This window comes from Clarias gariepinus, chromosome 12, assembly GCF_024256425.1.
Source record: "Clarias gariepinus isolate MV-2021 ecotype Netherlands chromosome 12, CGAR_prim_01v2, whole genome shotgun sequence".
NCBI classification, from domain to species: domain Eukaryota; kingdom Metazoa; phylum Chordata; class Actinopteri; order Siluriformes; family Clariidae; genus Clarias; species Clarias gariepinus.
In genome coordinates this window covers 12,050,688-12,077,412 of record NC_071111.1, presented here as the reverse complement: position 1 = coordinate 12,077,412, position 26,725 = coordinate 12,050,688, and the positions used below count along the sequence as shown (strand labels likewise).

At 38.1% G+C, this 26,725-nt stretch overlaps 1 protein-coding gene across 1 annotated transcript in view; it reads right to left on the bottom strand.

Annotated features, from left to right (window-relative positions):
* Positions 1-26,725, bottom strand: part of tmem178bb (transmembrane protein 178Bb) — a 109,854-nt gene that overhangs the window by 39,170 nt on the left and 43,959 nt on the right. Inside the window, exon 2 of the mRNA XM_053508702.1 lies at positions 15,706-15,819. Coding sequence (XP_053364677.1) covers positions 15,706-15,819 — 114 coding nt within the window. The remainder of the gene's footprint in view (positions 1-15,705; positions 15,820-26,725) is intronic.

Sequence of the window (26,725 nt, the reverse complement as noted above, 5' to 3'; positions counted from 1 at the left end):
AGAACATTACATTAGGTTACATTAAATTTCAATCGCAAGGCGCTCATTACTTTTAAGTAATTTAGCAGGCCCGAATCGCTGACCTTGGCAATGTACGCCGGCAATGCGAAAGCTTGGCTCGCGGTGTGTCCTTGCTTTATTTCTATTATACTTCCCACTACAGGTCTTTATGGTGACTTCCCACCTTAAATCAATCTACACGAGATACACTAGAGCGCAACAGAGTTCAGAGTTGGTGAGTCAACACACACTCGAGAGACGACTGAATAAAAACAAGCCATGCTTATGCCCCGAGGCGTGCTCCAAAATTGCCCTTGTGATATTTCTCAGAAATGCTGAAGAATTCCAAAAACATAGGATATAAAGTGTGGGTGAAATAGCTTACTGCATGAAACGAAAATCTAAAAATATTATTGTCCTGGTATTAAAAGAACACATGCTAGAAGTGGAAATTCACTAATGTATTTAAAACTGCCTTACATTGGTACGGGTCAAATGGGTACAAAGCCTAAAGTTACAACACTTAGCGCAGAGTAGGGGAATCGTCCCTGGATGGAACACCGCCAGTTCAATGCAGGGCATCATGCTAATTTTTGGACAAGCAGAACATGCAAAACTCAGAAAAGAACTTGAGCTCAGGATCGAACCCAGGACCCACACAAAAGGGATGGGAACCACAAAAAAAAAAAATCATCAAAAGAAAAAAAATCAAAAGAGAATATTCCTTGCAACTTTTCCCTTGGTTTATAAATAACTGTGTGGCTCAAAATAAGGCGTTGACCATCAGACACTGATTTTTTAGTTTGCTGAAAGAATCTTCATTTTGGGTTTTTACTCATGACAAGTTTTAGCTCCTGTCTACACACTTAAAAGACCAAGTATGCATTTTCAATATATAAAAGTATATCTTGTTTAAGGGCCTTCATTTTATTGCGCCATAACGTTGTGGAGCCTTGACCTGACCAACTGCAGCAGCTCCAGATCATAACACTGTCTCCTGAAGCTTGTACAGGGGGCGCTATGGGTGAGGTGTAGCTCATGAAGTGATGCCTGATTCTCACCGCACAAACTCATCATGCTGCAATAATGTAAATCAGGACTCATTAGACCACGTGACCTTAAAAAAAAAAAAAAATCTTTATACTCCCTAGCAACTTTAAGCCTTTTCTGATTGGCCTGTGTGGTTTTCTTACAGTACGGTCACACTCCTATAAGTTCTCATCGCATTGAGTGTGTGTGAGTGAGTGTTTTTCTGAAGTTGATGGTTCAGCATTGTCTTTTTTATAGACTTTATTAATGCGTCAGAGGTTTCTTAACTCAATTCCAGTAATCTGAATGTTTTCTTTGCTTGATGCAGGCCAATAATTTGACCCTTCTAAAATCATGACTTTTTTTTATCAGGCGGGGGATAAGTTGGTAAAAGGTAGGAGGAAGGGAAGAGAAAATTAAAGCATCGTTTTTTGTCTTGAAGTGAATCAAGTCTTATTTTGTTGTGTTCACTCGCAGTGACATGAAATATAAAAATGAAATGAAACATTTTCAGAAGAAGCCAGAGTCAAAAGTCAGAGAGAGACATTGGACTATGGTTCGGAAGGTCCAAGGTTCAAACCCCATGACCACCAGATTGTCCCTGTTGGGCCCTTGAGCAAGGCCCCTAACCCTAAACTGCTCAGATGTATAATGAGATAAAAATGTAGGTTGTTTTTGCAAAGCCTCCAGAACCTGCTGGATCTGGTTCTGCATAAAGGCAAAAAGACATCTGCAGTACTCTGGTGCCATTTGCTTAATCCACGCCTGCCTGATTGCTTCCTGAAGATCATCTACAGAAGTTTGCAATACACATGAGAATTCCCAAGTTTTAGCCATTTTTGTGCAGAGATGGACACTCCGGCTTCAGAAACAAAACGTCCGACCCCATATTTGTACCATCCATTAATTAAAGCAGCTAAATCTGATTAACACAACTTTCCAGCCAGACTAATTAGTGACATCACCTGTTTTGTGCACAGGAAGATCTAAAGTATAATACATTGCATATGTTGTCTTAATACTATTGGCCTCGAGTGTAAATAAAAGATTAAACCAAACTCAAAAGTGAACACAGGTTTGTTCATGAACAATTTGTTCTTAATGACTGTTCATGGTATGCTGTACGGATGAGCTTTAGTGATGAGTCTCCTGGGTGACTAAAACTAAAAAGAATTCTAATTAAACTAAAATACCCCAAACGTATATGTGTAACGAAGCTTATTGATTCAGCACAATTAGTCATGTCTGGCTGTTAATTTGAACTTTCTTCCTTCCTCTTGATAATTAGGCATGATCTGAAAAGTTTTGACTTTACGTGAATAGATCATTCGGAGGAAAAAAACTGAGAAAGTATTACTAAGTCAAAATATTAACACGAATGAGTTTAAAGTTTGGCAAATATAGAAAAAAAAAAAATTATTTAATCCAACTCTAACATACTTTTACATAAAACATACAGTACACCAGGTCTGCTAGTTCCAAAATCATTTACACATTTTAATTACGTCAGTTGATTAATTCATTCAAATTTTATTTACAATATCTAGAGCATTATCTCACCATAGAAAAATGACATTAAATGTGTGATTAATTCTTCTATAAAGGTAATGGCGGAAACATCATAATAAAATGTTGAACCTCTGTAGTCTACCTTGGGACCCTGGAGGCCAATGCATTTATTTCCATTTGTACAACCGTGGTAAGACCTCCGGTCAACATTCACACAGTAAGGCCAATTTGGGAACGCCAATGAGCTTAATCTGCATGTCTCTGGACTGTGGGAGGAAACTGGAGTACCCCACCAAGCAAGGTAAACACATGCACACAGACCCGACATAGGACTTGGACCTGGAGGTGCAAGACGACAGTGCTAACAACTATTCCACCGTGCCACCATATGGTAAATAGAAAGTTTTATCCCCAACTACCATTGTGTCTTTTGGTAGTCTATTGGTAGTCTATTAAGCATGGGTGTGTTTAGGATGCAATTGAAATAAAAAAAAAATGAATAAATAAATAAATAAATGAATAAATACATGCCTCTGGTCTGTGTGCTTGGATTTTTCCCCCGGCCCAGTACTTACAGAGCCCAAACACACACGGTCAAAATGAATGTTTTCTGGCAGAATTAGTGTTCCCCAATTGCTTGTGGAGTACGAGTGTGTGTGTCTGTGCCCAACAACTGATTGACACCCCAACCAGGATTTCCCACACCTTGTCCCAGAGCACCATGCTAAAGGATCAGCTCTAGGTCCCCGCAAACCAACACAAGATAAGTGCTATAGAAACTGAACAAATTAATGAGCATCTGTGTGTAACGACGCAGGCCAAAGACAAAAAAAAAAAAGAAAAGAAAAGAAAGACAGACAAAAAGACGAGCGCGCTTAAGAGCGAGGGAGAGAGGTAAAGACCCAGCCTCTGTCTCTCTAAAAGGCCGGCGAGTAAGAGAGAGAGAAAGAGAGAGCGACACGCCTCAGTTTAGCGTGCACTCTTAGTTATAGTATACTCGGTATGAAAAAACTTTAAGCTATTGTCTTCCTAAAAAAACAAACCAATGATGACAACATGTTTTAGACATTAAAATATATTTTTATATAAATATAAAGAAAGGCAATAAGATTTAACGAGGTATTTATTTAGCACTTTTTTTACGGAGTTTCTAGTGCAATTGCTTTATAACAGTTAGAGATTAAACTGTGTCTTTAAATTTTCAGCCATATGAAAGTTTTTTAGGATTTCTTGGTAATGTGACAACTCGTGTTTTTCCATTCTTTACCCTGTTATATTAGCTTAAAAAAAAAAGCAGATATATAACACTTTGGATAGTGCTACCAAAAAAAATTATAAAAATAAACACTTGGGTATATTTTGGGTATTTGGGTAAATACATCATTCTTTACTTATTACACCTCCATGGGCATGAAAGCATTCACCCAATTACTGTGTTTTAGATTGCATTTGTATTTCACACTCACATGGACTCTAACTAGACTTCCAGCATAATGACGTAATCCTCAAGTGTTCAGTTACAAAAGGAAACTCCATATCCCAGCAATCAATACAGCATTTTCACTAATGGCTCAAGGCTCTCCCCCTAAACCCAGTTAGAATCAATGGCATTTGTTCATCTCATAGTGTGTGCTAATGCGCATAATCAACTTTATTTATTCATTTATTTATTTATTCGGCAAAGAAACAAAAGTCAAAGAGCTCAAAGACAGAATATCTCAAAACCTGCGCTATTGTCCTGACTCAGTCTTCAGAAATACTGAGGAGATCAAAGGAAAGACATAACACCATGATCTTATGGCTGTTTCTTGAAATTATCCAACCAAATCATTTTTCATCACCTCTCCCTTTCCTCATTCCCTCTATCCTGCAGCTGCAATGATGTTAGGCCCAGATGTCTTTTGAGACCGTTTTCTATTTTCATTACTTGCTAATGCAAAACGCTTGTGGAAAAGGCTTGTCTAAGGGAAATGAAATCAAGCCGAAGCAGGGAGCTCTCGCTGAAATGTGGCACGGTACAAATGAATAGTTTTAGGGAGGATGAATCCGCAGTTCTGCACTGATATTTTAGATACAACATGATACTACTATAATGCAGAGATCTGCTTCAGTGTTAACCAAATTGCTTTATCGCACCTTAAGAGTAGCTGATTATACCAGTGACAGTTAATTACTCTCAACATGCTATTTCCTCTGAGTATCACAATCTGGGTAAGGAGACTAAATTACAGCCTAGAATGTTGTCATTACAGATGGGCGTACTCAATTACAATGCTGAATAATCAGCCAGTAATAGGGCACGAAGACAACAGCAATGAAAGTGTCTAATTTTTTTCTTTTTTAGAAAAGTTTCAAGTTTAGTCTAAAGTTTAGATGCTGACATTCAGTTAGACCTGTGTGTATATGTATGTGTGTATATATATACAGAGGGGCAAAAAAGTATTTAGTCAGCCACCAATTGTGCAAGTTCTCCCACTTAATAAAATAAGAGAAGCCAGTAATTTTTATCATAAGTATACCTCAACTATGAGAGACAAAATAAGGGAAAATCCAGAAAATCACATTGTAGGATTTTTCAAGAATTTACAGTATTTGCAAATTATGGTGTAAATAATGTTTGGTCACCTACAAACAAGCAAGATTTCTGGCTGTCACAGACCTGTAACTTCTTCCTTAGGAGGCTCCTCTGTCCTCCACTCGTTACCTGTATTAATGGCATCTGTTATCAGTATAAAAAACCACCTGTCCACAACCTCAAACAGTCACACTCCAAACTCCACTATGGCCAAGACCAAAGAGCTGTCAAAGGACACCAGAAACAAAATTGTAGACCTGCACCAGGCTGTGAAGACTGAACCTGCAATAAGTAAGCAGCTTGGTGTGAAGAAATTAACTGTGGGAGCAATTATTGGAAAATAGAAGACATACAAAACCACTGATAATCTCCCTCGATCTGGTGCTCCACGCAAGATTTCACACCGTGGGGTCAAAATGATCACAAGAACTGTGAGCAAAAATCCCAGAACCACACGGGGGGACCTAGTGAATGACCTGCAGAGAGCTGGGACCAAAGTAACAAAGGCTACCATCAGTGTCCTCCTGCTTAAGCCAGTACATGTCCAGGCCCATCTAAAGTTTGCTAGAGAGCATTTGGATGATCCAAAAGAGGATTGGGAGAAATGTCATATGGTCAGATGAATTCAAAATAGAACTTTGTGTTTTAAAGAGAAAGAAGGCTGAGTTGCATCCAAAGAACACCATACCTACTGTGAAGCATGGGGGTGGAAACATCATGCTTTGGAGCTGTTTTTTGGAGCTGTTTTTTGGAGCTGTTTTTGGCTGACATTTTTTGCCCCACAGTATATATATATAGATATCAAAAGGTTTTAATATATAAGGTAGGAATAAGTTTTATACCAGCAGGTCTGACAGTACTGTAGTTCTGGCTGTAAGGCTATTCACAGGTTGGTATTATTATGCACATTCTACAATATCATAACTTCTATAATTATGTGTAAAAATGAAAAAATATGGCATTATTTTTTATAAAAGGTCCCATACAGTATGTACAGTATATAGCCTTGGGCACCCATGGGAAGCACAGGGCAAACAAACCTGGTCCACAGAGGCCGGGCCTTGCAATCCACAGTACCCAATGAATCCGCCGCTTATGTCCTGGTGCCAGACACCACATCACACCCCCAGAGATCTTGTGGCATCATGCCCCAAAGGTCCTACAGTAAGATGCCCAGTTGGCACAAGGGAAACCTATAAGTTTTTGTATTGTAATGTTATGGCTGATGTTGTACTGTAATCATAAAAGCTGCACAGTCATAATGTTTTGAGTGCAAACAGTACGACATGTCATTCTTTGTTAAATACAAAAATGTAATTATTGCTCAAGTTTTGTGAGAAATAAAACTGAAAACAGAATATCCTGTTAAATGAAACTAATAGTATGGGGGTGATACAAGCATCACACCACGTGTTGTGTTAATTCTTCCTATAGCAGCATTTACATTACCTTTATTCCCTACTTATGCTGGCGATCATGTGTGATCATACTGCTCCTACATTTTAAATGACTAAGCGTCAGTTTAACCTTATGTGTCTAAGGACCTAAATGTCCTTTAATGTAATCCTGAGTGTGCTCCTGGTGACTTTTTAAACTTCTACCCCATTGAACAGAAAACGAGTGAAGGTCCATGCCAAGTTTGAGTCCCCAGTTCCATCCTGAGACCAGTTTACTGTGTATTGAGTTGTCCCCAGGTTCTCCATGTGCTATTTCACAGTTACCAAAATCATCCTGATACTGTACTGTAGGTGCACTGGTGACTATAATTAACTCGTCTAGAGGGGTGGATAAGTGTAGAAATCTGTAAGTATGATCTTTCCAGCTCTCACCCTATCTTCCTGGCTTAGGTTGGTAGACACCCCTGGAGTACTTTTAGGAAACTCAAACAGGGATGGGGAAAACATGTCAAACTCTGGACAGATAATGATTAAAGCACAAGATTGAATCTTGGCCTCTGAGCTGTGAGGCATCAATGCTATACCTTTTGGGCTGATGATAATCCTAATGAAGTTTATACAGTAGATCACTGCTCAGTGACGCAGAAGATCTATGCAGTTCGATAAACTGTCCTAGTCAGCAATCAGTGTGAAACGTAGTGTATATGGGTTTAATAGTATAAACATTCAGGTTTGAGGTTGACCTACTAAAAAGATATGCTTTTTTTAAAACCAAAAAATCTTTAAAAGCAAGGTGTCATATTCAGCTGAAATAAAGTTTGCTTGACCATCTTAAAAATGGTTCTAATTTTTTCCAGTATCAATAATTCCTATCCCAGGTGTGACTCTTTGGGATACCTGTGTATGCGTGCTATTCCACATATCCCAGCATGTTCCTTTTAGTCTTTTTTGTAGTGATGGTCAAAGCATTGTAATTTGTAATTTGTAATTTGTATTTTGCAGCATTATGGATGTTGGGGCAACTTTGGTATCGAGTTGTTTTTAAAAGTTAGAATTACTCTGATAAAATGACGTGAGAACCATGTGGACTATATGACAGGCGGATTACAGTAGATTGAATAAATGCACAAACACAATGTTGCAGAAATGAATTCACAACAGTATTAAAACCAAACCAATGGCCTGAGCAGTATCTGTACTTCAGTTGCTGCACTGAGAACACTGGATGCTCACCACTGGACCACTAGGAAACTCACTGATGCTAGTACTGTACATGCATGTTCTTAACAACCACCACAAAAAATATCGGACAATAGCAATTCACCGCGAACATGCTGAACATCTGTGCACATCTGTAATATTTCTGAAAAAAATTAACCAAATAAATTACAACACAATAAAAAGAGATGTGTGACGTGAGATACTGTACACACACCTTTCCGTCCCACCCTCTGAACAGAATTCTAAGCCTTGTAAGAATCTTAAGGGCTCACGTATAAGGCCAGATTAACTTGTGTGAACAGCTGATAATGGACATAATGCTCTGAATAAAGTCAATAGAAATATTGCTGTGTTGAGGTTGTATTTGCAATGTTTGGGTCATTCGTTCACGTTATCCCTTTCAAACCCTGTTCCGAATTTGGATGATATCGCAGCATCGTTTCAGCTATATTGCATCAGTCATCCAATGTTAGGTTTCCTGCTGGGTGTTCATTGTGTTGATGGTTATACGGCATATGAAATATATATGATAATCATTTTACAACACTGGTAAAGTTTTGCTTTGTGGCCTGAAAAAAAAGGAACATTTTCTTCCAACTGGTCATGAAGGATTTATTAATTTTTACGAGGCAATAAATAACCAAAGCAAGGGAGAGAAAATAATCCTGTTTGGGGATAGTCTTATCCCAGGGATTTTATTTGTAGCTCGTATAATCTCTTACATAGACGTTTAAAATGTATGCTGCATCAGTCTTTAAATATAATAAGCTCTCAGACCCCAACCTTTAGAATTAATGAGCAAATTCCTCTGTGCCGACTGCGCTGGCATGATGCATACAGACGTCTCGTTTTCGCAAACACCACATGCTGATGTTTTTTATACACTTAGTGGTATGTTGTCTTTATGTACCACTACTAAATAAGTCAAGGAAAAGAAGAAAAAAAAACAGCTCTATGACTCATGTTCCTCTGAAGATCCAGCTTTGGACAGGTTGTATTTCCATTATTACTGTACTGATGTTTGTTTTTCTTTTTTTATTAACACTGTATGGCCTATTTCTTTTATCCCTATTTCAGTTATGTTATTTTAGCTCTGTGTACATCTTTAAATCGTTTTAATACGCGGAATGCATTACATGATTAAAAATAAGTTGATCCTTCTTGCTTCTCCTGGGGTGCTTTTGTTTAACTCGGCACTTAATTTAGGAGTCGTGGATAAATTCTGTATAACCAGAAGTCAAAAATGCTGTTTATATCCCACAGTGGGGCAGACAGTGAACCTAGCGGTAGGACCCTGATAGGCAGTAAAGGCAGTAAGGGGAGTGAAGACACTGGAGGCACGCTTCAGAGAAAAGTTTATTACATTTGGTTTTACTTTAGTGATTTTCTGTGTGATTCTATTTTCCCACTTAATCATTATTAACCATAAAACCCCACAATATTAAGAAGTTACTATCAACTTTTTTATTGTGTTAGTCCTCATTTGTGGGTCAGCACTGCAACACAAACAGCCTGGAAGTACATTAACCAATCGTAAACCACCTATAGGAGTAACCACTCACAAATTACCCCATCGTTCTCTGCTAGTCCCTGTGGCTAACGTGTTAATGCATTTTTATGTCAGTCTCTGGTAAGTATGTTTGATGAGCTGTTTTCAAGCCTAGGAACGCTCGAAACAACTGATCGGCAGTGCACTAGGAGACTGTACGCTGGACTTTTCCTAAACAACACTTTGTTTTAGCTACACTGAGTAAGATGATGGTTCAGCTTGTCTCATGGCTTACTGTTTCAACTCTTATGATTATACAGTATGTAAGAGGTTGTTCTGATCAATAGAAAAGGCTGGCTGCCTTATTCATAAGTAAGATTATCCATTCATAGAACTGGACCACTGTAATGGAGCAAGTGCTTTTCTAGGTGTTCCTGTATCCAAAGAGCGTACTTAAAAAAAAAAACTTTTTTTGCAGACCTATGAGCCAAAAGTCATATATGGAATGGTGCAATTGATCCATTTTTTATGTGAACACAAACCAGCAAATACTGTATGATCTTCCCAAAACAAGCTCAGCTTGGGACTATACGTGAATTTACAATAAATGGTAAAACAGCATATGTTTTGAGAACTATTCTCATTCTTGTTTGTGGAGTATGACCTTAGTAGCAAAGAATGCTAAATCGATGTATTAATTAGCTCCATCAGTTCCCTCTGGTGTATACTGCAAAATGGCATTTTATGCTTTATGACTGAAAATCTATTCAAATGCTCAAATCTATAAATCCTAACTGACCATTATTCACTGACATTGTGCTGTCCTTGAAATCATGGTGCTGAAATGCGACAAATGTATTTTTCAGTGGAATAATTAGTGCAGACTGACAGCTTTAAACAATATGGCTAGCTCTTCCCTTTCACTTTATTGACAGCTCGTTTTGTGAACTTCCTTTGATTTTGGAAAATCCCTCAGCAGCAGAGTTTAGGCTTCTTCCCTCAGAGACCGAGAGAGAAAAAATCCCTAGCATTAATTGGTTTCCAATGAATTTACACAAGGCTTATGCAAACAAAAGATGCGGGCATGTGCATGCATAAAGATAGAGTGTATTCTAACCTTTTGCTTTCACTATTTGGCTGTAATAGAAAAGGCAGTTTTATTTGCCGGCTTTATCAGCACCGAACCTTTTTCTAGTAGTTTGATAGACGGCTACAAATGAGTTCTGTGTACATGTTGCAGGCTTTTAAGTTTGGCTGATGCCACTTGAGAGTCTGCTGAAATGCATTGTGGGAATAGTTATAATAAGGCATCGGGCAATTTCACGCTCTTCATGAAAGTCGAGTTTGAGTCTGTCATCCAAATAAGAACAAGAACAGTTCAGAAGTGACCAGACGCTACAGTAGGTAAGACCACATATTCTGGCTGAGTGTTCTGCACACGTTTCAGAAAATGATTGTATATGCTTTAACATCGCTCTTTCTGTCTTAGCTCTCAGTCTCTCTCTTGTCTGCCACCTTGATTTCTACCTTAGAGTGGTTCTCACTTTTGTGTCTTTTTACCAAGACTTAAAAAAAAAAACTCTCACCCTTTGGCTCATTGATTTTGCACTCATCAATGTGTCACTCTCCAAAAAAAGGGGGAAGGGGGAACATGGTTGCTTTTGTTTATTTGATCTTTATTTTTTCCATTCAGGTTCTGCCGTCACATGACAGCTCATCCATTATGGCAGTATCGTCTGTTTGGATGAAAAACAGCATGTCAGCGGTGCTAGTAATAAGGGCATTAAACATCTCAGCTTGATGTTAGCTTTACTTTGAGACTGACCTTCCACTCTGGCGGTCGATGTATGCATCTCTATTCTCTAACTCTGGGATTTTAAATTATTTTTCTATGACTGAATAATATGATTTAGACCTCATAGGTTTTGTGATTAAAATCAGGGGTCACAATATGATCAGTGCAGAAATGTTATTAATATTTGTTATTTGGGCTAACCATGACATCGCTCAAAAGTTTGAGATCACTTTCTAACTCCATGGTCGTTCCTGATTTTTATTTCTTTCTACATTGTAAAGGAATGCTAAAGACGTCCAAAATATGCAGTAATCTCCTTTGAACAGTTGATATTGAGATGTACTGTATCTGCTACTCATGATCAGTAAAGCTTTCAAAGTGTCTCTAATCTGAGATGCTGTTAATTGGTCATTTTTCAGGCTGGTATAGTAACTCTAAATGAACTTCTCCTCTGCTGCAGAGGTAGGTTTTGGTCTCGCCCTCCTGGGATGGCCTTCATGAGAGCCAGTTTCATTATGGTGCTTGATGGGTTTTGCAAATGCACTTGACACAATACTGTTCTTGCAAGAACTATTTCAGAAAGACTGACCTCCGTGTCTTAAAATAACAACTGACTGTTGTTGCTGTTGTTACATAATTACCTATTTCCATATGTACTTCCACTCTCTATCCTACCCACGCTTAATATCCCAACATTGTTCAGATTCGATTTTGGCCAATCTGAGGCTAAGGGAGGGACAAGACCAGAGAAGCAGAAGGGGAGCTGGACAGGGGGTACAGTTGTTAATGATTGGCATCTTTCTGTGGTGTCTGCGTCCCTTAAATAAGCATTTTAGCAAAAATCACGCAGCCGCATAGCATAACGCGACATAACAGTTAAATACCAGATGTAAATTCGGAAGAATTATTGCAAAGTATGCAGAAAAACAAGCAAACAAGCGACTGCTTAATTAATTACATACAAACTAATAATGCATCAACGTCTAAATCCATTCGTATTTAGTAATCACAACTGCCTTATGCATATGTTAATAAGTTAATCAGTTGGGTTTTATGAGCAGCTGGGGTGAGGTGGCCTATTTGTGCTGAAGTGGGGTGAAATAAATAGTGCAGATCCACAAAACTGGGTTGTAAGAAATGGGACAGATGAGAGGCTTGACATTACCAAAATTCTGGATTAACATGGATTTAAAATACTAATTCTGAATTTCATACACCCTGTTCCGCTGCACTTGAGCGTTCATGAAAATAGTAACTGAGTTGCACTTCTGTGTTTCTCTCTAAAGGCTTAATCAGAGTGGAGATTATTATTATTTTTATTAATATTATTATTATTATTATTATTATTATTATTATTAACACAATTCCATCTATCCATCTAGGTACCTCTACAGTCCTACTAGGAACTGTGGAGGCCAATGGGGACCATTAAAAGTCAATTCTCATTTGTAAGACTGTGGGTAGGACTTCTGGTCTCTATTCACATGCGTATTCACAAACTACAGGCAAAACGGAAACGACAAATAGCTTAATCTGCATGTCTTTGGACTGTGGGAGGAAACCAGAGAATCCAGCGGAAACCCACCAAGCAAGGAGAGAACATGTAAACTCCATGCACACAGACTCAACATGAAAATCAAATCTAGGATCTGGAGGTGCAAGGCGACAGTGCTAACCACTACGCCACCGTGCTATTATTATACTATAATAATATATTTCCATAATAATGTATTAATAATAATATTATTGTAATATATTTCTTAAATAATCCATAATTTAGATGGGTGGCTGCACAAGTGCTGTGTCTATACTGTATGGAATGGCTTTAAACATACAGTAATACACTCATTTGATCAGACTCGTAAAAACAAAAATAACAAGAACAAAAAAATAAAAGATGATAATAATAATCATGCCAGTTTGCAGAGTTCTTCTCATGCTATGCAGTATTGTTGTCTCTGTGGCTATTAGACTGCCAGAGAATACACACCCCTGGGTCTACTTTGGTAAAAAATTATACAATATGCTGCCGTTAGCAAAGATGTTTAAAATAAAAATTCATGAACTTCATTTCATTTGAAAGTGCATGTTAGGCACGATTTTGCTAAATTGCTAAAATTAACGTGGTATAATTAACCAAGCTAGCTTGTTCTCTTGTGTCATCTTACTGTAGACTAGCATCAATTCCAGTATCAGCAAGTTGAACATGTACTTTTTACTTTCATTACAAACTGCATGTACAATTCAAATTCGGGATACCCTTACTTTTCAATAAGTATATTTTTAATGCATGATTGAAATGCATTATTTTGTTTAATTGCAATTACTCAGTCATATCAATGAAAAAATAGTGAAGTGAGTATAAAATGGTGTTTACAGCAGGGACCGCATGGCCCTTATACACTCATTTACTTGAATACAGAACACTTCAACCAGAGTCAGAAAAAGAGCTGCTAGAGATTCTGAGGTTAAAGTAGTGTTGTCTGTCCTGTCACTGGATAGAGGCTGATCTTCTTGGCTCACTGGAGTGTAACTTTCTGACAGTTTGAGGCCATGCGTTATGCTGCCCTGTCCGCTGTCTCTGCCAGGTTGCTCCCAACCACATGCTTCGTCTAAAAGAGGATCTCTGACATACCAGTGAATTGGCCTCTACTAGAAAAATTAAGATGACCTAGTGTGGGGCTGCACTCGCTGACTGTTGAGGAGCGAAGTCTAGCTGTATTTAGAACCACAAGATTTAGACTTAATATCACAAAACTGCAGACATACTTTTTGGTATTTTCATGTATGTTTTGATCAGTGCATGATCTTGCAAATACAAATTAGGTGAGGTGGCTCTGGTCCCTTAGTGGTGGGGCTCCACAGGGCCTCTGGTTGTTTGCTGTGGTGTTTGGCACCAGGATGCCAGCAGCGGATCCTTTGTGTCCCGTGGATTGCAAAGTGGGTCTCCATGGATTGGACAATTTGTCCAGTGCATCCAACGGATGCTTGATCGTATAGGGACCTAGGGGGTTTGGAGGCCAGATAAACAATCTTGAACTCTTTGCCTGCTAAGTGCTACAGTACGTATGGCAGGCTGTGATGCACTAGATGTTCTGATACCTTTCTGTTGTGACCAGTGTTGACTTCTTTCAGCGGTTTGGGTTGCGTTGGCTTTTTTGTAAGATAGAGCCAGGTGGACTAGCCTTTGGTCCCCATGTGCATAGATACATAAAGTGATCAGCAATAACATTATTATTAATGTCAAATACAATAAAATTGATTATCTTATTAAGTGACACCCCTGTCAAGGAGTGGGATATGTTAAGCAGCAAGTGATCCGTCATTCTTGAAGCAGAAAAAAAATGGCAAGTACAGTATAAGCATTTGAGTAATTCTGACCAGGATCAAATTGTGTTTGCTACAGTAGATAATAGTGTCAGAGGACGTCCAATACAGCAGGTCTTGTGGGTTGTTTTTCAGTATGCAGTGGGCAGCACCAACCAAAAGTTACCCAAGGAAGGACAACCAGTGTACCAGGGGCAGGGTCATGGGTGGCAAAGGATCATTGTTTGTTTGTAGAAGTGAAGGCTAACCTATCTGTTTAGATCCCACAGAAAAGCTCCTTTAACACAAATTGTCCAAAAAATTAATGCTAGCTACTGTATTATTCAAACTGAATTACAGTTTGTTGTGTATGAGACTGGTCAGGGAGCCCATGCTGCCCCGTATACACCACCAAAAGGGCATACAATGGGCTGCTGAGCATAAGAACTGGACCACGGAACAACAGAAGGTGGTGACATGGTCTGATGAATCATGTTTTCTTTTACATCATGTGGATGGACAGGTGCATGTGCATCACTTTCCTTGGGATAAGATAGCACCAAGCTGCACTATGGTTAGAAGCTGACGTGCCAGAGACTGTGTGATGGTTCTGATCAGAGACTGATCAGTAACCCAGTAACCCACAGTCTTAACCAACCGAGCCACCACAGGCCCATTATGGATAGTTGGTGTATATACATATGCATATGAAATATCCTACAGGATCAATAGTATTCATCCATCCACACATACATACATACATACATACAGTACATACATTTACGCTTTAATGATTTATGACACATGAAAGAGTCTTTGTTTTAATGTGCTGGTTAAACCACCAAATCTTTTAATAACTGTTTGGGATCTCTTTTAAAATGCTTTTGCTGAGGAAAAAATGGGTTAGTAAGGCATATTTGGGACTTGAGACTTGTGTCCTATTTAGAAGAAACAACAAATGGCTGTTTCTTGGTTGGGTTGAATCTACTGGGAAATCACTACCAGACTATATTCAACAACACAGTGATTCTCTCAGCTCCTTACCTTTTCTTCTTTCATTTTTTTTTAGAATTAAGTATTGAGTACTTCCACAATCAGGGCAGAGATGACATCATTTAATGGATAAAAAGGGAATTTGCAGTTTTACATTTGTTTTAGTCTAAATGAAAGCTGCAGCTTTGATTCATCTAATACAACAGCTTCCTTTTTCGAACAAATCAGGCTGTGCAAGGTTTTCGACAAGGCTTTAAATGTATATGTGTAATCAGTCAGAGTGATAAATCCTCAAAAAAAAATAGAAATGATATAGCTTTCTCATTCAACTGTTTATGCTTTAGAATGAGATATACTGTAACACTCGACTGTAAAATTGCTGAATACTCACGTAAGGAGTGCCACTCGTCCTGCCGTATGGTCTTGGTGATGTTGTAGGACAGATTTTTGGGTATCGTGGCTGAGGAATAGTGGTACTTGATATAGGAGCATCGTGCAATGGAACCTAGAAAGAAAGAAAAGAGAGGCAGGTTTGAGATCACCTGAGAGCCAGAGTTAATGGGATACGTTATGGGTACGTTCATACAATCAGTGTTCCCACAATATAAAGAAATGATATAGTTCTTTATAGATATAGAACATTTTTCCAGTGCTTATATACTAATATGTACTATATATTAAAATGTACTAATATACTAATACATATGAGATAAACTTTTACTGTAAGTGGAAGTTATTTATAGCATCTATTGTGACAAGTGCTTCAGCCGTGGCAGGGGTTTCATCATATTTTGCTGTGTTTAAAGTTCGGTCACAGTGTGAAGTTAATATCAATACTATGCACAGTGGCTATTCAGATGTCAGATGTACAGGATGTGGTTTCAGGTGCATTCTTTTCACTTTACAATTCACAAAGCAAATTATATTTTTTTTTAAATAATGGTATGTATAGCAAATGAGTGCATGGTGACTTAAAATGAACTTTTATTAATAAGCATGATAAATCTCCTAGATTGAGTATACATTACACTTTCAGCATCATATAGGGTGGGAGGAACTAGTAATCCTTGGCTGGTGGAAAAAAACAACAACAAACTAATAGGATGTGCTACAGTAGATCAAGTGCTGTGTTAGAAGTTGCTGAATAATAGATGTGGAAGCCATTTTGTTAAATGAAACCAAGTTATTCAGTTCTTCATTTGATACCTGGAAGTCGGACTATTCATACAGCAATACGGTAAATTGGCAATACAGTAGACTCATTTATTTTCTACCTCTCTCTCTCAGAAACTTAATACCTGTTCTTTCTACTCATGTTGTCTCATGAGTCAGACTCAAAAGGGCTGCATGCTCTTTGGGACAACGTAAGACAATTGCATATTTGATGCATCATCATCATCATCATCATCATCATCATCATCATAATTGTTCTGCTTCTCCTCCTTATTATCATCATCATTATCATTGTTTTGCTTCTCCTTTTCTTCCTCCTCCTCTTCCTCCTCCTCCTCATCATCATTATCATTGCGTTGCTGATTTTTTAAACCTGTAACCTCCAGATCCAACCTACTTTTCGGCCTCAGATCTGCACGTGAGTCAGAGAGCGAGACAGAGAGCAAGATATTGTTTCAAGGCTAAAGTGATTTTACTTTAGAGCAGCACTTTTGAAACCTCTGAAATGAACTGCAACTGCATACCCTGAGCTCCCTGAACACACACACTCACACACACACTCACACACTCGCATAAACACTAAAGAGAACATGGCCGCTGGCAGACATAATTACAATCTACTGAAACCTCACTAGCGCATGTGCCAAGAGTCATTTGCATCTAAGATATCATTGCCTGTTAATTATAACACGCTGCTGATCGGACACCAGCACTTCCTTCCACCCTGAATAGCGAATTACAGTCCACACATTTGGCCTGCGTTTCATGCCTGTCTTCCAGAAAAACAGTGCTTAATGTGAGGAACAGGGCCAAAATGATTAATAAGTAATTAGTGTTCTGGTTTGAAAATGGATATCTCATAGCAATGAAAAAACTCTATCGTCATTTTTCATATGATGGCTCTTCAGAGTAAAAAAAATATTTTGAAAGCGATAAAATGTTACTGTGTTACGTAACCAGGGGATACATTTCAAATCTGTGCAGATCTGCGACATTTTTCTAATCACATGTACAGTACAATTATGCTAATAACCCCATCATGGTTTCAGCTGGAGATATCATCTACACTAATGAGATGCTCTGCAGTGTGGTGTGTGTAAGACAATTCTTTTCTCTTTAAAATATCACACTATTCTCTGCTTGTCCTTGTTGTCCAAAGCTGATCCAGACAGAGTGTAAACCAGTCCTGCTCCTCCCTATATGACTTCCCTGAAGTCTAAACTGAGCTGGAGAAAAGCCAGAGAGCTCTCAGGACACCTCAAAGGCAGATCATCAGGATGGGAGCGTTAGCTCACGACTGCTGACTGTGTTGGCTTTGGACACTTTTATGACCTTGTTCCTACTATAGGATCATTAAAGACCAATTAGAGTGGATTAGATCTGTTAAATAAATTGTCCTCTGTTCTGTGAAAATCCATTTGATGTACAAAAACAAAACAAAAAAACTAGCACTGAAATTCTTGATTTTTTTTAAATCTGATTGTATGGGGAGTGTTGATTAACTGTTTACAATAGCAGCTCAGACAATACTGCCAGCTTCTATTTAAATTACAGGTTCATATTAATGTGCTCATTTAATTAATGGTCTGAGCACTGTTACAGTATTAATAGGTCCTGGCACTCAATTGGGTTTTTCTTAATGTTATCATTCTGAATCTCTGCTGGAAAGAATAGGGCAAACCAAAACCCAGTGCACATACAGATGTGGAACCTGTTGAACAGAGTCTTCTGCTCCAGCGCACAGGCAAGCAGAATAGGTTTAATCTTCTTCTTAGTTGTATTAAGGTTTATATTTTAGACCATATCACATAAGCTATAAGTCTTACAAACCTAAGTCCTTGGATTTCCCCCCCCCCAAAAAAAAAACACCTTAAAGTACTTAATCTCATTCAACCCACTTATATTTTTGCAAATTTGCATATGTTGAATTAGGCTCAGTGATGTATCAATTTTATTTATTCAGTTTTAAATTAGATATGTTTATATTTAAGGTGGCATGGTGGTTAGCACTGTCAGGATCCGGGTTCGATTCCCGCATGGAGTTTCCATGTTCTCCCTGTGCTTGATGGGTTTCCTCCATGTAATCCGGTTTCCTTCCACAGTTCAAAGACCTGCAGATTAGGCTAATTGGCGTTCCCAAATTGCCTTTAGTGTGTGAATGAGTGTGTATGTGAAATGGCACCCTCTCCAGGGTGTACCCTTGTGCCCAAGTCTCCTGGAATAGGCCCCAGGGCCCCTGTCACCCTGTATACAGGATTAGGTGCTATAGAGGATGAGTATGTGAGTGAGTGTATTTGAGATAGTAAAATGTTGCTATTCCTTTATGATCCTACAGGTGGTGTGGTTTTGACAGCATGTACAGAATCGGGATACTAACAAAATCGCTATACAGATCGAATTGGCACCTACAGTATGTATTGTGATCATATCGTATTGTGTGGTCCCTGTTGTTACCCATCTCTATTAAACGCAATAATGAACAAGAACATATTGAGATTTGTAAACAATATGGCTACCACATGTCAATCAAGTTTAAAGAGATGGAGCATAATTTACTCAAATCACTTTTTTCAGGTCTGGTTAGAACCCAGACTTGGAGAACGCAAGTGCAGTTGAGATGTTTATTTATACATTGTTTAAGGATAATCCAAATCGAAAGTCCAGTAAACAGGCATGGGTCGGGCGATGTACAACAGGCATAAAGATTAAAAAGGCTTGATAACGACACTGGAACAAGTCACAGAGAGCGGAAGACCGGAAGTACGCGAGTCTCTTATATCTGTGTCTTGTAATTAGTCTCAGGTGTGTTAGTACTCAGGTGAGCTGGGGCGTTGGTGTTGGGAGTTGTAGTTCCTGTTAGCTGTAGTTCTGACAGGTCTTAGGTCTCTCTAGAGTCCAACTGAGATAATATTTGGTATTCTGTATCTCCATTTTCTGCCAAACTGTCCATTTAAATGATGAGCTAAATTCAGCCAATCAGATTTCAGCAGACGCTTGACAAGATAAACATTGCACTAATATCATAAAACTTGAAAGGTAGTTTCCGGTATGGCTCAACGACTCTCTGATGCAATCTCATTGAAATGTGCCACTGGGGATGATATTCATGCTTGTGCAGACAAAAAACGAACATATTTCTTAGTAAATAAGGTGTACAGTGAACTTTATTTGAAGATCATTTGTTTACTCAAATTATTATACATGCCTTGGGACAATTTGGTTCCACATACCTAAATGTTGATCATTTGCATAATATGCAAAAATTACTTTAGTGAAGTATTACTTTTTAAGTTTTTTGGCATATTTTTTACAAATGTGGTGTCAGCAGTGTTACCTCTGTAACTCACTTACTCACTCATTCGTCTATACCGCTCTATCCTGTACACAGGGTCACATAGGGAGCCGACCACAGGAGACTTGGGGCATGAGGCAGGGTACACCCTGGATGGGGTGCCAATGCATCGGTGGGCACACACTCACACACATACATCCATTCTACAGGCAATTCGGGAACGGCAGTCTAACATGCCTAATCAGCATGTCTTTGGACTGTGGGAGGAAACCGGAGAAGCCGGGAAATCCACCAAACACGGAGAGAACATGCAAACTTCATGCACATAGAAGCGGGAATCGAACCTGGCTGGGAATTGAACCCAGACCCTGGAGGTGCAAGGCGACAGCGCTAACCACTAAGCAATCGTGCCGACACCTCCGTAACTAGAAATAAAAATAATAATAAAAAAATTATGTATATCAAAAAATGCATAGCTATATAAAATATATAGTGCACAGTTGAGGTATATAAAGTATATATAAATGTTATAATAGAAATAAAATTGGATGATTTTGAAAACTTCAGATTTGTAACGAATTGGCATTTGTGTTAATGTGTTGGGTCCTAACACGTCCTGTATGTTTAGTTTTTTTTTTTTTTTTAAGACGTTTTCAGGACATAATCCTAACATTATTATTGCACTCGCTATGACGTTTGGATGAGGCTGTAAATTTCACGTGGGTGTGCAGCTGATACCGAACCAAAGACAATCTATCATTTCCATGTAGCTTGTGTTCCAGCATTGTGTGTTTGTGTTCAGGGGATTTAACAACCACAAAATGGTGTCACATTTCTGCATAGCCATGACAATCCATAAACACTGTTTCATTCTTCGGTCCTGTTCCCATCCTTTCACAGGAAAGATCTGGCAAATTAGCACGATCTCACATGTCAAGCCTTAGAGGCTGATTAAAAATTTTTTTGTTAGTTTTCAAGGTTGGATGTATTTGTGATAATTTCTTAATGTAAATATATATTGAAGATATATTTACATCTGCATTCCATAGGATTTATCATTCTTCATACTAAGCACTTTTCACAGCTCGCTCATCCATATGAGAATTACTTGGCACACTTCCTTCATATTGGGTTCTGAAATATATCTCGAAGACACAGTTGGTGAATTAATTAACCTTGAACTTTGGGTATGTACAGTACAAGTATACAGTATCTCTCCTTCGACGCTCTACAGTATATGATGGCTTTATAATTTGCGTCTCAGTTTTTAATAACACTTCCTGTGCTGTGTTCATCAGACTAGTTATGAATGGAAAACAGCTTGGAGGTGAAAAATGCACAAAATCATGTTGCATGGTGCTTCAGCATGTGCATATCAATGAGTATACGGTTGCAAAACCCATTGCCCGGTTTCTGAGTTTGCTTGTGATCGACTGCTACTCAGATTACAAGACTGATCGATGAAGGATAGTCACATCAGCTCGAAGCTCCTCCCTTAATGGGAAATGTGGGTCTTTGGTTTAACACTAAATCTATATTAATGTTTAAATGTTGTAAAAAAAAAAAGTGTAGCTTCGTAAATGTACAGTGATTTTTTTTATATATACAAACATAACATACTTTTATGTACAGTCTCTTCTTTAAATAATCCTAATAATAATAATAATAATAATAATAATAATAATGAACCCAAATTGAGCCAGCTATACTATTTGGTAATGGCTCATGATTAAAGGTCCTGCATCTTCTATTTAGAATATTGCAATAGTGTAAAGTATATTTTATAAAATAAAATCTTAGCACAAATTAAATTTAAAATTGAGGTTTAATCAAATATAGTAGTTATTACAGTAGATCCTGGACTATGCGAGAGTAACGAAAGCCTGATTATGTAATATATCCTATAGTAAATATATAAATGCATGTGTTATAACACTGTAAAACCAGTTTAGGCCAGCACAACAAGTCCTTCCATTTAAATATTTATAAAAAAATAACCTTAATTAACCTCTCCATATGGAAACTATCCCACTGACAAATACACACAGTTATCAAGAGAGGTATTTTCTCCTCTTCAAATATTTATACAAGCACAACTAATTGTGCATTCATTGCCAAAGGCCTACTGTCAAAGGCACTGGAGGTTAGACTGACAAAAAATGTGTGTTTTATTCAATGTGCCTCATATTGTTTACTAACGGGGATTAATGGGAACTGTGGACCTGTCTTGAATGACAATGAGCTAGCATTTTGGTTAAAACTAAGATATCCATATCAACTGCACCACTTCTTTGCTTCATTTTCAGTATGTGGGGAAAAAAGAGACTTTTTATCTTCCAAACCACAGATAAATATGGTTTAATAAGGTTATATCTGCCAGTCAAAGATCATGCAGGATTAAAAAGCAACATGAGCATCTGTGGACAATCAATTTCCATGGTTTATTTATGAACTTCTTACAGAAGAGAGTGGATTCAAAGCCTCAGGATGGAAAGTCAGTATCTTGCATAAGTATATCCTTATTATATTATATCCTTTAAAAAATTCACATTTGTTTCAAAGTGAGTGAAAGTTTTAACAACGAAGTTCTGCTTCATCAGATGTCATATGTTTAGTTGAATAGGGTTACCATGTGTGCAGTTAACTATAGGCAGCAAGGTGGTGTAGTGGTTAGCACTGTCGCCTGGCACCTCCAGGGTCTGGGTTCGATTCTCTCCCAGGGTCTGTATGCATGGAGTTTGCATGTTCTCCCTGTGCTTGGTGGGTTTCCTCCGGGTAATCCGGTTTCCTCCCACAGTCCAAAGACATGCAGGTTAGGCTAATTGTCGTTCCCAAATTGCCCGTAGTGTGTGAATGTTGACTAAAGGTTCTACCACGGTTGTAAAAATGGTAATAAATATAATGGTCACCATTGGCCTCCACGGTCTCTAGTTGGACTACAAAGGTTTCTAGATGGATGGAGTTAACTATTTTAGGTGGTTTCTTTACAAATATGCCAGATTTGGTGGGAGAACATGCCTAAAGTAACAGATTTATTTAAGAATAATAAATGCATTTAAAACAACCCTGGGGCAAAGTTCTGTAAGTGTCAATCAGAGTTTGGTAAAAAGCTCCCTTAAATCCATTATTAAAAAAAGAGTCAAAGGAGCCACAAAGAGGGCAATAGTGGAATAGATGAAGAGGGTACAGTTTTGTTTGGGTATCTATACTTTACTGGAGTATTTATTTTTCAGCTGACTTTTCACTTCTACTCCTTACATTTTCACGCAATTATCTGTACTTTTTACTCCTTACATTTTAAAAATAGCCTCGTTACTCCTATTTTATTTCAGCTTGTCATAAAAAAAAAAAAAAAAAAAAAACATCCAGATAATTCGCACCATACTTGAGTAAAACGCTTGAGTTGATACTTCAACTTCTAAAGTAATCTTTTTAAACCCTTGTATCTATACTTTTACTCAAGTAATGAATGTGAATAGTTTTGACACCACTGTATATATATATATATACACATATACAGGGCTCGATTTGAAGGGCGATGCGGTGGGATGACATACTCCCTGTTGAAAAAAAATGACAAACCTTCCCTCTGTAAAACCACTATCCCCTAGATTAGATTAATAATGCTGTGTATTATGTAAAATTTGTAATGAAAATGAAATATTAAAACTCTCTACAAACGATCATTTACAAACTATAAATAATGGCGATTAGCCAATCAGAAATCAATATTGTAACACGCTGCTCACAAGCTTACGCAAGTTTGCATAATTTTTCACGCTGTTCCTATTTCCGCAGCGGCCAAGAGAACAGTTTAAGCACAGCTTTTGACCCATTTCAAAAAGTAGAGAACCGACATGCTTGGGTACAATAGGGTCAAAAATAGGTTTTTAAATGCCATAATAGTAATTTGATGATGTGTGTGCATGTGTGTGTGTGTGTGTGAGAGAGAGAGAGAGAGAGAGACTGGTGCGTAGTCATACAAAACTACAGTACTATTAAATTAAATAATTTCATTACTAATGTTTATGTAGATTTTTATTCTACTCTTATAATCGTCCCCAGATGAAAGCCATTTAAAGGATCAAATGATGGTTCAAAAAATTGCATGTTTAAATTCATGTGTTTTGTTTAGATGGCTTTAAGTTGATTTAATTAAGCTTACATTATGTAAGCTTATAAAATAAATAAATAAATACTTGACCACACCATCCAGCTTGATTTTTTTTTTTTTTTTACAATTCGAACATTATATATATATATATATATATATATATATATATATATATATATATATAATATGGATTTGTTCTACAAATTCTGCAAGTTCTACTAGAAATGACTAAGTGTTTTATGTGAATGTGTTATAACCAGGCATTTCCCTCTATAAGACTAAATGTATCTACACAATATACTTCACTATACATTGTTTCTTGCTATTTTGTTAAATACTTATCTAACAAAAAGTATGTTTTATAATTATGTTTCACTTACTCACTTATTGTTGATCCCACTTAATACTGTACACAGGGTCACGGGGTACTAGTACTGTGAAACTAAGACAAAGTAGGATATGTGATATGCCATATACAAGACTGGACTAGCAAACTGAGGTTCATATTCAATCTTGTAGCTATAAGATACTCTGCCCTATGTGCCAATCCTATAGGTTCATTTCTTTTCCAATCTTTCGGTAGTTAAGGTTTTTTCCATGCACTATTGTTGTTGTTTCCCACCGAGTGCTCTGTGAACACACAACACTGAAGGCTGCATTCATTTCGGTGATGTAGTGTATTTGCCATGCAGAGTTACAATGGTGGAAGCACAGCTAATTGGAGGCAGCAGTTGGTATGATGCTTTCCACATCTCTCACAATCAATCATAAAGCTCTCGCTCAGCTCGCTACAGGAGCATTGTCTGTGTAACTGGCTTATTCACAGCAGTGTTCACTTTTAAAACATTACTTATACTTGTACTATGTTTCTGGTTAGACGGCTAGAGAATTAAGCGATATGAATAGAGAAACTGTATCATTAAAACAATGACTGCTGAAGGCTGTTGGATGTAAGATTTGGAGGTTTTAGGGTTATAATGCCTCATTAATAAAAAAAATAATAATAATGGAAACATTCCTGCTGGCTAGTTGCAGGAGAACATATCCAAAAACAATAAACTACTATGGTGTACTCGCATACTATTTAGTACAGTAGCATACAGCGAAAGTATTATGAATCTTACTGCCAGGTTTCAAATAATGTTCTCACACAAGGCTTAAAATTATATTAAAACCTTTTTTCCCCAGTGGGTGTCACAGTGGCTCAGCAAACAGCATTGCTGGTTTAGAGCATCAGAGTCTTTGTTTTGATTTCTGAGCTTGTATCATTGTATGTTGAGCTTTAAATGATCTCCTCAGAATTAAAGCAAACATGTGGAAAAGGTAATTTTGTCTGATGTCTCCAAAGCAAAGCAGAACAGTGGATTAGTCTTAAGAACGGTCACCTTGCACCTCCAGGTTCCGGGTTCCCGCCTCGGGGTCCGTGTGCATGGAGCTAGCATGTTCTCCCCGTGCTTGGTGGGTCTCCTCCATGTACTCTGGTTTCCTTCCGCAGTCCAAGGACATGCAGATTAAGCTACTGTATTTGCCGTTTCCAAATTGCCCGTAGTGTGTGAATGACCGTGTGAGTATGTGTGTAAGTCTGTGTGACCTGCGATGTACCCCACCTTGTGCCCTAAGTCTCCTGGGATAGAGGAAAGTGTTTGGTGAGTGAGTGTCTCCAACACTTTCCTTTTTTTGGCTTTGGCACAAAGCAGTTTGGTTCCTCTAAAGCTAATAATACTTATCACCTATAGGACACAATCTCCACAGTGAAACATGGTGTTGGTAGTGTTGTGTTTACAGGGGATGTTTTTTTATTAGTGGGCAAGATAGATGAAGCCAAATACATGGCAATTGTAGAAGAGAACCTGCTACTGTCTGCAAGAACCTTGAGCTTGGGGTGGACCTACTGTACGTAGCCTGCTAAAGCTGTACTAAAGTGGTTCAAAACTAAGAAACTGAAAGTATTACAATGGCCTAGTAAAAGCCAATACCTCAATATTTTTGGTAAAACTGATAGAGCCTGAGTAACTTTGCCAAGAAAAAATAGCAAACATTTCAGGACGCAAATACAAAAGGCTGAAAAAAAAAAACATATCCCAAAAGTATTACAGTCAGATACTTGGTTTAAATGCCCAATGAACTACAAAGGTTTTTAGCTAAATTTCTGACATCCCAAAAAAAGTCCTACACTCTAATATTTTGTTGGACCACCTTTAGCTTTTATTACCGCATGCACTTTCTTTGGCATTGTTTCAACAATCTTATGAAACACCACAACATTTGTTTCCTCCAAGGCTGCATTAATGTTTGGCAATGATCTTGTATTGATGACAGGAGAGTCAAACCACTCTGTAGAGCCTTCTCTAGCACTTCTCAAAGACTTTCAATGTGGCTTAGGTCAGGGCTCAGTGGTGTCTAATTCATGCGTGAAAGCGATTCCTCATTCTCCCAGAACCACTCTTGGCACTGTGATCCTATAATAAAAAATGCACTGATGCGATGACCTGGTTATTCAGTACATTTCGGTTGTGACTTAGCTGTACTGCAACATAACATTGCTGAGCCTAAATCCGACCAACTGAACCAACACCAGATCATTACACTCCCTCCAGAGGCTTGTACAGTGGCCACTATGCATGATGGGTGCATCACTTCATGCAGTTCCCTTCTCAACCTGATGCAACCATGACTCTGGAATAGGGTCTGTCTGAACTCATCGGACCACATGACCATTTTCCATTGCTTCACAGTCCAGCCTTTATGCCTTTTCTAGATTAGTCTTATTAACAAATGCACCAATGATTATGCTTACATTCACTGTTAAACTTTACAATGCAAGTTCACCAA